At 51.9% G+C, this 16,250-nt stretch overlaps 1 protein-coding gene across 1 annotated transcript; it reads left to right on the top strand.

The window, feature by feature from the left end:
• Positions 1–184: 184 nt before the first annotated feature.
• Positions 185–14,870, top strand: SKAP1 (src kinase associated phosphoprotein 1; the record flags this gene model as incomplete). Its single annotated transcript, XM_054286486.1, is given in 6 exon segments — positions 185–247; positions 628–795; positions 2,591–2,647; positions 3,268–3,321; positions 3,324–3,379; positions 14,772–14,870. Coding segments are annotated over 6 exon segments (497 nt in total), but the record flags the coding sequence as incomplete, so codon positions are not given.
• Positions 14,871–16,250: the final 1,380 nt, after the last annotated feature.

Below are 16,250 nucleotides of genomic sequence, written 5' to 3'. Positions count from 1 at the left end.
TTTTCCAGCTTTCCTGGGACATTCTGGCTGTGCTCCGCTCCCACTTGGAGCCAGGAGATAAATTCTGGGAATGGCTTTTCCATGTGTCCCGTGGTTGGGAATGGCGGATCCCTGTCCCCTCATCCCAAATCCCAAATCCCAAATCCCAAATCCCAGATCCCCGGATAACGGATTCTCCCGGCAGTTCGCAGCTCCGAGCCCGCCGAGGCCCAGGATTGGGTGGAGCAGATCCAGTTCCTCCTCAGGGGTGAGTCTGGAGCCGTTCCCAGTTTTTGGGATCTTTGGGAAGCGTTTTCCCCACCTGGATCCGGGCTTTCCATCCACCCATGCCCGGATTTGTGGGGAGTTGCTCCAGCTGGAGGCAAAGAAAATTCCAGAAACCCTCTGGAACCCTCTGGAATTTTCCAGGACCTCTGGAACCCCCCAGGTGCATCCCTTCAGGACTCATCCCTGAATTTGGGGTTATTTCCTGGGATTTTACGTATTTCCTTGGGATTTTCCATCTTTCCTTGGGTTTTTCCTTGGTTTTTTGCCCATTCTGGGGTGCAGGATTTGGATCTCAATCCCACCCCTCTGGAATCAGGAGAATTCCCACTTTTCCATCCCTTTTCCCCTCTTCCCCGGCAGACCTGAGTTCCCTGACCATTCCCTGCGACGAGGATGAGGAGGAGGAGGAGGAGGAAGAGCTCTCCAAGGACCGGGACAGCTCCGATTCCATGAACACTTCCCAAAATTCCACCCTGAATCCCGAGGAGCCGGAGCTGGAAGGCGAAGACATCTACGAGGTGATGCCAGGTGAGATCCCAAATTCCCAACTTTTCCTTGGAAAAACGTATGGAAACCTCGGTTGTTCCCACACCGGTGCCATTCCCACATCTCTGCTTTTAACCCACCCAAAATTCCAAGGTTTTATCCCATTTCTTTATTCCGAGCTTTCGATGGACCTCCCAAATCCAAACCTTGTTTTTCTGGGAATTTCGGGTCCAGGGATTCTGCTGGGAGCAGCCCTCAGAGTTTTGATGGATTTTCATGGATTTTTAAAGCATTTTCATGGATCTTCACAGAGTTTCATAGGTTTCCATGGTTTTCCATGGATTTCCATAGTTTTCCATGGATTTCCATGGATTTCCATGAATTTCCATGGATTTCCATAGGTTTCATGAATTTCCATGGATTTCCATGGATTAGGTTTTCAGCCTTCCTGAGGTAGCCTGGCAAGGATTTCCATGGACTTCACGGGATTTCCATGGTCTTCCATGGGTTTTCATGGATTTCCATGGACTTCCATGCATTTTTCTGGGTTTCCATGAATTTCCATGGATTTCCATGGGATTGGCCTTCCCAGCTCCCCTGGGACAACCCAGCTCTTCATCTTGGGAAGTTTTGGATCTTCCTCCATCCCAAACCCCCAAAAACCCAGGAAAATCCCCAATCCCGTCCTCCCTCTGCCCCCTTCTCCCTCCTTTACCTCCTGACCAAAAACCACGGAAAAAAAACCCGGGAGACGGGAATAAAAAAACCGGGGAAAAGCCACGGAGAGATAATTTCCTCGGCGTTAATGAAGTTTTACAAAAACAGACGCGGCCGAGGCCAAATAAAATTTCACAGGTGATAAATTTTTCCAATTTCCCGGGAAGGATTCGATGGGAATGTTAAATCAGGAGTGAAGGTGTCCGTTCGGAAGCGCCGAGCGCTGCCGGGGAATTTTATCGACTGGAAAATTGAATCAAATTGCTCCATTAAAAACTCGGCTCCGCAGAGATTCCGAAGCTTCCCGGGATGCGCCGGCGGCTCCGGACCCCCGGGATGAGGATCCCAAAAGTGGGGTGGGAGGGAGAAGTGGAATTTTCCAAAGTTTTCCAGCTTTTCTCTTTGATTCCGTCCTGGAGAATCCAAGTGTTGGGTGGAGTTGAGAAGGCAGAACTTCACTTCCAGGCCTGATTCCCAGAAAACTCTTGGATCCATTGGATTTGATTCCAGGAAAACCCTTGGATCCATCGGATTTGATTCCAGGAAAACCCCTGGATGGTGGGGAGGGTCTTCTCCATCTCCATGGATCCCATTCCTGGATTTCCCAGCCCCAAATCCTCCAGGAATGTGCCTGGGAACGGGACAAGGAGCAGGCAGGGATGTCTGTGGGAAGGGAAATGGGTTTGCCATGGATGGGAAATGGGTTTTCCATGGATGAGGATGGAAATTTGGGATGCTCCACCCAGCTCCACTCCCTTCCCATTTTTCCAAGCCTTCCCAGCCCCTCTGGAATCTGCCTTTTCCCCGGGATCCCTTCCATCCCTTCCTCCCTAATTCCTCCTTCCTCCCTCCAATTCCCAGCCTGGAATTTCCCCTCTGGAATTTCCTCTTCCTCTCTCCCTGCAGGAATTCACGCATTTGTTTTTCCCGGTGCCCACAACAATTCCAGTTTCCCATGAAAATCTTCCCCGGTACTTCCTCTCCCCACCATCAATCCGGGAAATTTTTATTCCCAGGATTCTCTCAGAGCCCTGGGCTGCCGGAGCTGCGGCATTCCCGGATTTTCCCTGATTTTCCCTCTGTTTTTCCCGGATTTTCACACTGTTTTTTCCCTCCCCAGATGAGGAGCTGCCTCCGCCATTCCCAGAGGATGAGGAGGATCTCGGGAGCGAGGAGGGTAAGGTCCCAATCCAAAGGATTCCCGGGATATGGATGGGGGGAATATTTTGGGATTTTGGCCACTTTGGAGCACCCTGGGCTGTGGGAAAATGTGGAGAATGGGAGAATTCCTGGGATTTGACTCCTCCCACTGGTGGAATTCCACTTGGGAAGACTCTTCCCGATGGGATAAGGAGACATCTCCCAAAATTCCTGGGATATAGGAAGTGTTTGGGATTTTTTAAAGTGGGATTTTTATCTCTAAAAAGCCAGGGAGGGATCCCGCAGGAATTTTGGGATCCAACCCCCCAGAATTCCATCGGATATTCCCGAGATGCCTCCAACGCCCTTCTGTCCCTCTGGGGAGCAGGAAAGGAGCTGGGATGAGAATTCCTGGGAAAGGAATCCCTGGAAAACTGGGACCAAACCCTTTGGGGAGCACCAATCCCTTGGCCAGTGAGTCCGTGATGGAATTCCACGGAATTCCCGACATTTCCCAGCCTCAAAATTCAACATTCCCATTTGGGGCCTTTCCCATCCCGGAGAAGCTCCAGGAGAACTCTTGGCTCTGGAATCACCTCCATGATCCTGTGCCTATAAATCCCTCACCAACCTGACACATTTTTCCCTTTTTCCCAGAAAATTCCAACTGGGATTATTCCAATTACTACCAGGGATTGTGGGATTGCCACGGGATAATCCTGACGAACTCTCCTTCCAACGGGGCGACCTCATCCACATCCTCAGCAAGGTAGGAGACGAAATTGTTGGGGAATTTTTGGGAATTTTTTGGGAATTTGGCTCATTTCCCATATTATTTCCCATTTCCAATGGGGGGCACTTCATCTGTGTCCTCAGTGAGAGAGGAGCAGGAATTTTTGGGGATTCGGGCTCATTTTCAAGGCAAAAAGGTGCTAAAATCACCCAAAATTAAGATTTAAAAGTAAAATTAATGACATCAGGAGAGGGTGTATTAGTTTCACTGGGTTTTACTGGGTTTTATTGGTTTTTACTGGTTTTTACTGGGATTGGGGCCCATTTGGGCCTTGCTTTGGGATTGGAAGAGCAGCTCCCCCTCCCAATCCTGCACCCAGATCTGGAAACCTGCAAATTCCCCATTTTTTGGGATTCCCAATTTGAGAATTTGCCCGTGCTGAGATTTTCCAGGCTGCATTCATGCAGGGGGGAGGAGGAGGAGGAGGAGGAGGAGGAGGAGGAGGAGGAGGAGGGAAAAGGTTGGGAATGTTCACTCAGCTGCGCCTTAATTTCCTTTTCAATCTTGTCCCAATTAATTTCGCGGAATTAATCTCTCGGCGCCCGCTGGCTCCGACCACGGAATAGCGGCTCCTATAAAATCCCATCTGGCGCCTTCCCGGCCTGGCATTCCCGGGAAATCTGGGCCCCGGGAGCGGAATGGGGTCAGGGAATGGTGGAATTGTCGAGGCTGGATCTGGGCGTGATCCCCAATGTGGAAACCGACCCTGACCCGGTGTTCCTTGGGCAATTCCAGGGAAATCGGGCCCTGTTTGATGCCAGGAATCCCGGGAATGCTGATCCCAAGGGATCCTGGGTCTGGGAGGTGCAGGGTGACAACCCCAGAGGTGCCAACGGCTCATTCCAAAAATCCCTGTCAGGAGAGAACACTGGGAATTCACTTGGGAAAAGGGAAGAGTCATTCCCATCCCAAATTCCCATCCCAAATTCCCATCCCTAATTCCCATCCCTAATTCCCATCTCTGGAAGAGCCCAAGGCCAGGCTGGGCTGGAATAGCAGGAGGTGTCCCTGACCATGGCAGGACTGGGATTGGGATGGGGTTTGAGCTCCTTCCCACTCACCCCATCCCGGAATTCCATAATCCCAACAAAACCCCGTTCCCATATCCCCATTCCTGGCCCTGTTCCCCTTTTTCCTGTCCCAGTGATTCCTCCTCCACGATAATTGTGGGAATGTGGGATCCATTCATTCCCTCCATCCCTGCCGGTGAAACCGCGATCCGTTCATTCCCTCCATCCCTGCCTAAACCGGGATCCGTTCATTCCCTCCATCCCTGCCCTAAAACCGGGATCCGTTCATTCCCTCCATCCCTGCCCTAAACCGGGATCCGCTCATTCCCTCCATCCCTGCCCTAAACCGCGATCCGCTCATTCCCTCCATCCCTGCCCTAAAACCGGGATCCGTTCATTCCCTCCATCCCTGCCGGTGAAACCGGGATCCGTTCATTCCCTCCATCCCCTGCCCTAAACCGGGATCCGTTCATTCCCTCCATCCCTGCCCTAAACCGGGATCCGTTCATTCCCTCCATCCCTGCCCTAAACCGGGATCCGTTCATTCCCTCCATCCCTGCCTAAACCGGGATCCGCTCATTCCCTCCATCCCTGCCCTAAACCGGGATCCGCTCATTCCCTCCATCCCTGCCCTAAACCGGGATCCGCTCATTCCCTCCATCCCTGCCTAAACCGGGATCCGCTCATTCCCTCCATCCCTGCCTAAACCGGGATCCGCTCATTCCCTCCATCCCTGCCTAAACCGGGATCCGCTCATTCCCTCCATCCCTGCCTAAACCGGGATCCGCTCATTCCCTCCATCCCTGCCTAAACCGCGATCCGCTCATTCCCTCCATCCCTGCCTAAACCGGGATCCGCTCATTCCCTCCATCCCTGCCGGTAGAAACCGGGAGAGGGAAGGGCCGGCAGAGCATTCCCGCTCCCCGCCGAAGGCGCGGGGTGACATCTAGTGGCATTTTCCGTGGATTTGGGGACGGGACCGGCCCTGAGCTCCCTCCCCGCTCCGTCCCCGGAGGCGGCGCGGGATGAGCTCGGTCCGGGCTCAGCTGCGCCCGGTGCCCGCAATGGTCCCGCTGGGAACGGCGGCAGCGCCGGGATGGCGGCAGCTGGGAGGCAGCGGTCACCCCCCGGTCACCTCCTGGTCACCTCCCGGTCACCCTCCGGTCACCCCTCAATCACCCCTCGGTCACCCACCGGTCACCTCTCAATCACCCCTTGGTCACTCCTGGTCACCCCGGTCACCTCTGAACACCCCTGGTTATCCCTGGTCACCCCCGATCATCCCCTGGTCACCCTTGGTCACCCCCTGGTAACCCTTTGTCACCTCTCTGTCACCCCCTTGGTCGCTCCTTGATCAACCCTGGTCACCTCTGGTCACTTCCAGACACCCCCTGGTCACCAGTGATCCCCTGGTCACACTTGGTCATCCTTGGTCACCCCTTGGTCATCCCTTGGTCACCCCTTGGTCACCCCCTGGTTGTCCCCTTGTCACCCCTAAGTCACTCCATGGTCACCCCTCGATCAACCCTGGTCACTTCCAGACACCCCTTGGTCACCCCCCAGTGATCCCCTGGTCACCCTTGGTCATCCCTGGTCACCCCCGGTCACATCTGGTCACTTCCAGTCAGCCCTGGTCACCCCCTGGTCACTTTTGGTCACCTCTGGTCACTCCCGGTCACTCCTGGGACAGGGACAGGGACAGGGACAGGGACAAGGGCAGGGATGGGATGGGTTTGGGGACAGGGACAGGGACAGGGACAGGGACAGGGACAGGGACAAGGGCAGGGATGGGATGGGTTTGGGGACAGGGACAGGGACAGGGACAGGGACGAGGCTGATCCCAAACTGTGCCCAACCCTCAGGGCCTCACCTGCGCATCCCCAGATCTGCATCCCGAATTTTCCTCATCCTCAGGAATGAACCCTGCGCGTTCCTGATCCCGAATCCCGAATTTTCCTCACTCAGGGCCTCACCTGCGCATTCCCCGATCCTGAATCCCAAATTTCCCCCCATCCATCCTCACCTGCCCATCCCTGATGCTCCACCCCAAATTTTCCCCCATCCGCAGGGATTCACCTGCACGTTCCCAGTGCTCCATCCCAAATTTCGGTGCTCCATCCCAAATTCTGGTTCTTCTTCCCAAATCCCAGATGCTCCAACCCAAATTTCGGTGCTCCATCCAAATTTCGGTGTTTTATCCCAATTTCGGTGCTCCATCCCAAATTTCGGTGCTCCATCCCAAATCCCAGATGCTCCATCCCAAATTTTGGTGGTTTATCCCGAATTTCGGTGCTCCATCCCAAATCCCTGATCTCCATCCCAAATTTCCCCCCTCCGCAGGGATTCACCTGCCCATTCCCGGGATAAACCCCCCAGGAGAAGCCGGAATTCCATCCCCGTTCCCAGGAATTCCGGGATAAACTCGGGTCCGTTCCTCATCCCGTAAATCCCGGGAATGCCGAGGCCGTCGGGGCTGGAATTCACAGGAATTCCAGGATGTTCCCACATTTCCTTGGGAATTCGTCACTGGGAATCCCAAAGGATCCTGGAAAACCATCAGGGATTTGGGATCAGCCCCTTGGGAATTTCCTGGGATGGGCCTCGGGTGGGAAAATGAATTCATTTAATAAATGTCATAAATTTAATTAATTAATGGAATGACAGATCTAATTAATAAATAGGGTCATTAATAAATTCTATATTAATTCTTAATTATTAAATAAGGAGGTGGGTTAATGATAAATTAATAAAAGTCAGGGAAAGAAATTACTTATAAATTAATAAATAATCAGGTAAATTAATGTTAATCAATTAATAAATAATCAGGTAAACTAAAGTTAATTAATTAATAGAAACGGAAATAAATCGATTATAAATTAATAAATTAACAAGGAAACAAACAGGTAAATTAATGTTAATTAATTAATAAACAGCTATTTAAATCCATTATAAATTAACAAATAAACAGGTAAACAAACACATAAATAACTGTTAATTAATTCATTATCAATTACTGAATAAACAGGAAAATATACAGGTACATGAACCCATTAATTATTATTAATTCATTATAAATCAGTAAATAAACAGGTAAACAAAGAGGTCACTAAATGTTAATTCATTATAAACTACTAAACAAACAGGTAAACAGAGAGGTAAATTCGTGTTCATCAATAATAAAAATTAATTTAAGAATACTAAATAATAAATAATAAATAAAATTTTAAAGTAATAAGATTACAATTAAAATAATGATGAATAATAATTTAATTTAATAAATTGTAAACTTAGTAAATAAACAGGCAAATAAAACGAATTCATGGATCCCCGCATTAAAACCGGGATTTTTCTCTGGGATTTTTTCCGGGGCTCAGCAGAAATTCGGGGTTCGGGAGCGGGGGAGGCTCCGGGGGCTCTTCCTGACCCGGAAATTCCCGGATTTTCCTGGATCCTGGGAATTCCATTCGCTCCTGGATGTGTTCTATAGAACGGGGGATTTTCCATTGCTTTTCTAATTTTTAATTTAATATTTTATATCTAATGCTTTGTATTTTGTACTTTATAATTTCTAGTTGATATTTGAAAATTTAAATTTTAGTTTTTTATTTTTAATTTTTTGTACTGTACATTTTACGTTTTATATTTTGCATTTGATATTTTAATTTTTATATTTTACCTTTTACATATTTAAAATATATTTTATTTTTTTATATGCTATGTTTTATAGCTTATACTTTATTTTTAAATTTTTTTAGTCTTATATTTTATATGCTATACTTTGCTCCTTTTTTACATTTTATATTTTCTTTGTTATATTTTTAATTTTACGTTTTATACTTTATATTTATATTTTTAAAAATTTTATAATTTTTATATCATACTGTAATTTTTACACTTTCTATTTTCTATTTTCCACTCGCTGTTCTACCTCCATTCCGTCCCTCCGCACCCACCCCTGCCGGCAGATTCGGGAATTTTTCCATGGAAAACAGCGGGAAAAGCAAAGAAACTGCGGGGGGAAAAAAACCAATCCCAAAACATCCCAGAAATCCCAAAACATCCCCGAAATCCCAAAATCCCGGAACTCCCGGAGCTGACCCCAAACCCCGGCGGGAATTCCGCGCATTCCGGACATTCCCGGGCTCCGTTCCCTCCCTCTGGAATCCCTGGAATTCCCGGAATTCCCGAGCCCCTCCCGCAGATCCCGAACTTATCCCGAGTTTAAAACGATCCCCAAAATAAACCCCAAAAAACCCAAAACAAAACAAAAAAGGAGTGGGGGGAAATCCGGGATGGGGGGGAGCCTGGATTTGGGGGGAAAATGGGAATTTCCCAGCTCCAAATCCCGCTGATCCCACTGGGGTTGATCCCCCCAGGGTCCTTCCCCTTTTCCCCCACATCCCCAGATTCCCAATCCTGAAGGAAAAACCCCCAAAATTCCCAATCCTAAAGGAAAAACCCCCAAACTGCCCAATCCTGAAGGAAAAATCCCCAAAATTCCCAATCCTGAAGGAAAAAACCCCCCAAACTTCCCAATCTTGAGGGGAAATCCTGGAATTCCCAATTCCAGGGGATTCGGGATCACCAAATAACCGGGATCAGGAATCCCGCTGGAAAAGGAAGCGGTTGGGATGGGATTGGGATTGGGATTGGGATTGGGAACGGGATTGGGTTGAAAATCTAGAAAAAAAGGGGCGGTTCAGCCAATTCCCTATAAAGTTGTGACGTGTCCGTGTCCCCTTCCCCAATCCCCCTCCAGGGTTGTCCCCAAATCCCCTTTCCCTGCCCCAAATCCAGGGAATTTCAGGGAACAATCGCGGTGACTTTTGGAGCGGGAAGCGACGCCGGGGTTTTGTCGGGAAAGCGATTTTTGATGGGATTTTAATGGGATTTTAATGGGAATTTTTGGATCGGATTTTTAAACGGAAATTTAATAGGGCTTTTAAAGTGGGATTTTAAATCTGATTTTTTTTAATGGGATTTTGGATCTGATTTTTGATCCAGTTTTATTTCGGATCCATCCCGGAACCGGCTCTCGGCGCTCCCAAATCCGCACCCCGCTCCCTTTTTTGGGGGATTTGGGATTCGGGGTTCGGGATGGATGCGGAATTATCCAAACCCTCTCTCAGCTCCGACCTCCTCCGGCCGCGACTCTAAAGCCGAAAATCATCGGCCTCGGAGCAAATTTCGGAACCGGAGCGTGCGATAAACCAAATAAAAATCACTCCCGCTTTTTTATTTCGCTTCATTTCATTTTTTTTCCCCATTTTTTCTTCCCCCCGCTGGGATAGGAGGGAAAGCTTCATTTTTTTTTTTCCTCCCTCCCTCCCTCACAACTCTGCCATTAACTCGAGCCGGGAAGTTTTTTCCCCGTGAAAAACGGCCAATTTTGGTGTTGTTCTCCCCGCTCGGCAGCGGCGTTATTAAAATGCTAATTTAAGAGCGGAAAAAAAAAAATTAAAAAAAAAAAAAACCACAGAAAAAAAAGGAAGAAAAAAAAAAAAAAAAAAGCCGGAGCTAAATATCTGGCGGTGCCGCAGCCTAATTGCAGCCCATAATGAGCTCTGGAAATGCGAGTGCCCCCGACACACGGAGAGCATCAACAGCCGCCGACACCTCATTAGCGGCCGCCTTCATTAATTCTGCCGGCCCCGCGCTGACCCCGCCGGGGGCCGGGGGGCGCAGGTGGAGCCGCCCGAGCGGCCCCGGGGAGCGGCGGCGGGGCCGCTCCGGTTGCCGCGGCAACGCGGGGGATGCGGCAGAGCCCGAGCGCTCCTCGGGGCGCCCGGGCCGCGCTGCGGAGCGCGGGGTTCGGAGCGGTGCGGCGGGGGGGTGGGAGCGCCGCTTGTGGGGTGTTTGACACCGGTTATGGGGGGCTTCACATCGATTTGGGAGAGATTCACCCCGATTTCGGCACATTTCACCCCGATTCCTGCATCCCTGAACCTCCAAATCCCCCCGTTCAGCGCCGGTGCGGCGGGGGGGTGGGAGCGCCGCTTGTGGGGTGTTTGACACCGGTTATGGGGGGCTTCACATGGATTTGGGAGAGATTCACCCCGATTTCGGCACATTTCACCCCGATTCCTGCATCCCGGAACCTCCAAATCCCCCAGTTCAGCGCCGGTGCTGCCGGGGAGTGAAAGCTCCGATTCTGGGGTGTTTCACCCCGATTCCGGCACATTTCACCCCAGTTCCAGCACGTTTCTTCCCGATTCCTGCAACTCCTGAAACCCCAAATCCCTGAGTTCCTCCCTCAGGTACTCCTGGAGATGTGAACCCCCCAATTCTGGCACATTTACCCCCCCAGCTCCTGCATATTTCTCCCCAGTTTCTGCACATTTCCCCCCGCAATTCCAGTGTATTTCCCCCTAATTCTGGCACATTTACCCCCAATTCCTGCATCCTTGAACCTCCAAACCTGACATTCCTGCACCCCCAAACCCTCCCAGGAACTTCTCTCTTTATTTTTGTTTTATTTTTGCCCACCTCGTTTCTACCACCCCCCCCCCCCGCCCCCAATTCCAGGAACTCAGGACCCCAAATCCCTGGGAATTCCACCCAAACCCCGCCCTGTGCCTTCCTGCTGCCCTCCTCACACCCCCGGATCCTTCTGGACCCCAAAATTCCTGAATCCTGAGCATCCCCCAATCCCAGCAGCCCCAAACCCCCAAATCTGACATTCCTGCACCCCCCAGATCATCCTGGACCCAAAAAATTCCTGAATTCTGAGCATTCCCCACAATCCCGATATCTCTGAACCCCCAAACACTCCCTGCACCCCCAGCTCCTCCTGAACCCCAAAAATTCCTGTATCCCGAGCATCCCCCAATCCCTGCACTCCCGAACCTCCTCAATTGACATTCCTGCACCCCCGGATCCCCGTCTACCTCAAAATCCCTGTATCCTGAGCATCTCCCAGTCCTTGCACCCCTGAACCTCCAAATCCAACATTTCTGCAGCCCCCAGCTCTTCCTGAACCCCAAAATTCCTGTATCCCGGGCATCCCCAAATCCCTGCACCCCCGAACCCCCAAACCCAGCATCCCCGCACCCCTGGATCCTCCTGAACCCCCAAAATTCCCAAATCCCGAGCATCCCCAAATCCCCGCACCCCCGAACGCCCAAACCCTCCCGGCCACTCCCTGCAGATTTTTATTTCGATTTTTTCCGCACTCCCCCTCCCTCTCCCCGCAATCCTGAGCGCTCAGGCCCCCAGATCCCCGGGAATCCCGGCCGAGCCGCGGCCCTGCCCTCCCGCTGCCCTCGCCGTGCCCCCCGTTCCGCCGTGCACTCCAGATGAACCGGCGCGGCGGCGGCAATGGCCCTTGAAGCGCGCCGGGGAGGTGATTTAGGAGAATATTAAAGGCGATGCGGAGCTGCGGCGGCGCCTCTCTCGGGGCGAGCGGCAGGAGCGCACGGCACAGATGGGCCCGGCAGATGAAACATTTCCGTCACATCGTCCCCCAGCCGCGCTCGCCGCCGCCTCGGGCTCCGCCGCGCAATAAAGAGCAGCGCCGCGCTTGCCGGGCCTGGGACGGGGATCCGGGATGGGGCCTGGGCCTGGTGTCACCTCAGCGTCACCTCAATGTCACCCCGGCGTCACTCGGGCAGGGTCGGGTGGTGGCAGGGCGCTGGTGGGTGTTTTATATGGGGAATGGCTAATTGGATAAATCCTGGGGCTGTGGTTTGGTGTTTTTATGGGGAATCGTTAATTGGATAAATCCTGGATCTTTGGGACGTGTGGGTTCTGATGGGTTGGGAGAGGACACGTGGATCCTGGTGGGATTGGACATGGAGACCCCATTGGGATGGGACAGATCCTGGTGGGATGGGACATGTGGATCCTGGTGGGATTGGACGTGGAGACCCCGTTGGGATGGGATGGATCCTGTTGGGATTGGATGCAAAGACCCCAATGAGATGGGACATGGAGACCCCATTGGGATGGGACACCTGGACCCTCCTGGGGTGGCACTCTCTGCTCAGGCCGAGGCAGAGCTGGGCTCGGGGCAGATGAAACATCTCGGCAGATGAAACATTTCCGTCACATCGTCCCCCAGCCGCGCTCGCCGCCGCCTCGGGCTCCGCCGCGCAATAAAGAGCAGCGCCGCGCTTCCCGGGCCTGGGACGGGGATCCGGGATGGGGTCTGGGACTGGTGTCACCTCAGCGTCACCCTGGTGTCACCCTGGGGTCCCTCGGGCAGGGCGGGGTGGCGGCAGGGCTGTGGTGTGGTGTTTTTATGGGGAATCATTAATTGGATAAATCCTGGGGCTGTGGTTTGGTGTTTTTATGGGGAATCGTTAATTGGATAAATCCTGGATCTTTGGGACGTGTGGGTTCTGATGGGTTGGGAGAGGACACGTGGATCCTGGTGGGATTGGATGTGGACACCCCGTTGGGATGGGATGGATCCTGGTGGGATGGGACACACGGATCCTGTTGGGATTGGATGCAAAGACCCCAATGGGATGGGACATGGAGACCCCATTGGGATGGGATGGATCATGGTGGGATGGGACGAGTGGATCCTGATGGGATCGGGCAGATCTTGGTGGGATGGGATTCCCAGTTTGGGGATTCCTGGGATGGGTAGGACAGACTCGGGCTGACCTCAAATCCCATTCCCAGGAATTCCAGTGACCCCAAATCCATTCCCAGCCTTGAAAGACTCCCGGATTCCCAATTTCCCCATTCCTGCTGATTCCTGGGAACGGAGAAGACGCCGCTCCACTTCCCAGTTGTTCCCGGAGCTCCCAGTGCCCCCCACACCACTCCCGGGGCCCCTTTTCCCACCCCTCCGCTCCTTTCCAATCCTTCCCATAAAACCCCCCCAAATTCCCATAAAACCCCCCAAAATTCCCTCCCGCCCAGTGCAGCAGAGCCCTCATTAAGCCCTAATTAACCAAACCCCAACAAAACCCCATCCTCCTCTTCCTCTTCCTCCTCCTCCTCCTCGCGCTCCCCCAATCCCAGGAATTCCAGCGGGCCGGGAAGGAGCTGAGCAGGGTTCAGGCGGCTCCGCCGTGCCAGGGCTCGGCGTTAATGATTTAATAAAAATTAGCATAATTAACGAACATCTGCACGAGGCGGCGCGGGGCAATTTGGCAGCGCCAGCCGAGGCGCGAGCGCCGCTGCCGCGAGTTTTTAATGCGCTTTTAATTCTTCCTGCGCCGCGCGGGGGGAACGCTGCAGCTGGGCCGGGGAGGGTCTGGGGGCTGTGCCGACCCCGAAATCCCGGGATTTGGGAAATTCGGGCTGGATTTGGGGAAATTCAGGCTGGATTTGGGGAAATTCGGGCTGGATTTAGGCCCAGGTTTAGCCCCAGATTCGGCAGAGAAGGAATTGGGTTGTTTTAAAATTGGGATTACGGAACGGCGCAGCCTGTGGGGTTTTAGGGATAAATTTAGATTTTAGGGATCAATTTGGGGTTTTTTTCCATCCCCTCGGAAGCTGGAAAATCCCGGGATTTAGGGAAATTTAGGATTTAGGCCCTGGTTTCGCCCAAAGTTTAGCCCGAGATTCAGAGAAGGAATTGCATGGTTTTAAAATCGGTGTTGGGATTGTGGAACGGCCCAGCCTGCGGGGGTTTGGGGATAAATTTGGATTTTGGGGGAATATTTGGGGTTTAGGGATAAATTTGGGTTTTTTTCCATCCCCTCAGATGCTGGAAAATCCCAGGATTTAGGCCCAGGTTTATCCTAAGGTTTACCCCGAGATTCAGTAGAGAAGGAATTGGTTTAAAATCGGTTAAAATCGGTTTAAAATTGGTTAAAAGTGGTTAAAATTGGGATTGCTTTGAAATTGGGATTGTGGAGCGGCCAAGGTGCAGCAGAGCCTGCGAGGTTTTAGGGATAAATTCAGATTTTAGGGATAAATTTGGATTTTAGGATTAAATGTGGGTTTTTTACCCCTCTGGCACAAACCCCAAGCCGTGACCCAGGGGATTTGGGGTAGTTTTGCGGTATTTGAGGTATTTCTGTGGGATTTGGGTTTTTTGGTAGGATTTGGGGTTTTTTGTGGGATTTGGGGTATTTTCTGTGTGATTGTGGGTATTTTTGCAGGATTTTGATCTTTTTTTGTAGGATTTGGGTTTTCTGGTGGGATTTGGGGTATTTTTTGTAGGATTTGGGTTTTCTGGTGGGATTTGGGGTATTTCTGTGGGATTTAGGGTTTTTGGTAGGATTTGGGGTATTTTCTGTGGGATTTGGGGTATTTTAGTGGGATTTTGATCATTTTTGGTAGGATTTCGGGTATTTTCTGTGGGATTTGGGGTATTACTGTGGGATTTGGGGTATTTCTGTGGGATTTTGGGGTCGGAGCCCCCCAGGAAGGGCCTGACCCCGGTCCCGGTGCCACAGGAGTACCCCGGGTACGGGTGGTGGGTCGGGGAGCTCGGCCGGGACATCGGGATCGTCCCAAAGGAATTCCTGGCGCCCGCCTTCGACCTGGAGCCGTGACCGGGACAGGGACAGGGACAGGTGAGGGGTCCGGGGTCAGGTGTGGGGTTTGGGGTGCACAGCTTGGAGTTTGGGGTGTAGGGTTTGAAGTTTGGGGTGTGGGGTTTGGGTTTGGGCTTTGGGGTCAGGTTTGGGGTTTGGGGTCAGGTTTGGGGTGCGTGGTTTGGAGTTTGGGGTGTGGGGCTTTGGTTTAGGGTTTGGGGTTTGAGATTTGGGGTGTGGGTGGAGGTTCAGAATTTGGGGTTTGGGGTCATGTTTGGGATTTGGGGTTTGGGGTCAGGTTTGGGATTTGGGGTTTAAGATTTGGGGGTTGAGGTTTGGGGTGTGATGTTTGGGGTGTGAGGTTTGGGTTTGGGATTTGGGGTCATGTTTGGGGTTTGGGGTTTGAGATATGGGGTTTGGGCTCAGGTTTGGGGTTTGGGGTTTGAGATGTGGGGTGTGGGGTTGGGGGTTTGGGGTTGGAGGTTTGGGGTCAGTTTTTGGGTTTCCGATCAGGTTTGGGGGTTTGGGATGCAGGGTTTGGGGTGCAAGGTGTGGGTTTGGAGTTTGGGATTTGGGATTTGGGGTTTTGTATTTGGGATTTGGGGTCCCGCATCCATCCCCGCGTGTCCGTGGTGTCCTTGTGTCCATCCCCCATTTTCCCTGGAGCAGGTGGGACCGGGAATGGCAGCGCGGGGACAACGCCACCCACGGCATTCCCTGGATCCCACAAATCCCACAAATCCCACAAATCCCATGGGATTCCCGCAGCAGAGCCACGCACGGAGGACCCAGCGCTGGCACCGAGCGGATTTATCCCAAAATTCCCTCCTGGAGCCATTCCACGGGGAAGCTGAGGCACGCATCCTGCTTTTCCCAAAAACCCCAAATCCCCTGGAGATCTCCTGCTCTCGTTATCCCGCTTTTCCTGGGTCAGTCCCAAATCCCTGGAGATCCCAAATCCAGGTATTCCCCAATCCCAAATCCAGGTGTTCCCCAATCATAAATCCAGGTGTTCCCCATTCCCAAACCCAGGTGTTCCCCTATCCCAAATCCAGGTGTTCCCCATTCCCAAATCCAGGTGTTCCCCATTCCCAAACCCAGGTGTTCCCCTATCCCAAATCCAGGTGTTCCCCATTCCCAAATCCAGGTGTTTGTTTCCCATTTCCAAATCCAGGTGTTCCCCAATCCCAAATCCAGGTGTTTTCCCTCAATAAATCCCTTTTCCCTCTCCAAATTTGGCTGCTCCAGGAATTATCTGGAATGATCTGGAATGGTTGGGAATGATCTGGAATGATCAGGAATGGTCGGGAATGGCCCCTTTGCTGTCAGGGTGAACCCAGTGCATCCTCCTCCTGTTTTTTCCTGTTTTTTCCTGTTTTTTCCTGTTTTTTCCTGTTT

Source organism: Melozone crissalis, unplaced genomic scaffold, assembly GCF_028551555.1.
Source record: "Melozone crissalis strain CALT ecotype California unplaced genomic scaffold, PUWL_Pcris_2 ptg000048l_1, whole genome shotgun sequence".
In the NCBI taxonomy this organism is placed as follows: domain Eukaryota; kingdom Metazoa; phylum Chordata; class Aves; order Passeriformes; family Passerellidae; genus Melozone; species Melozone crissalis.
This window is presented reverse-complemented; position numbering and strand designations above follow the sequence as displayed.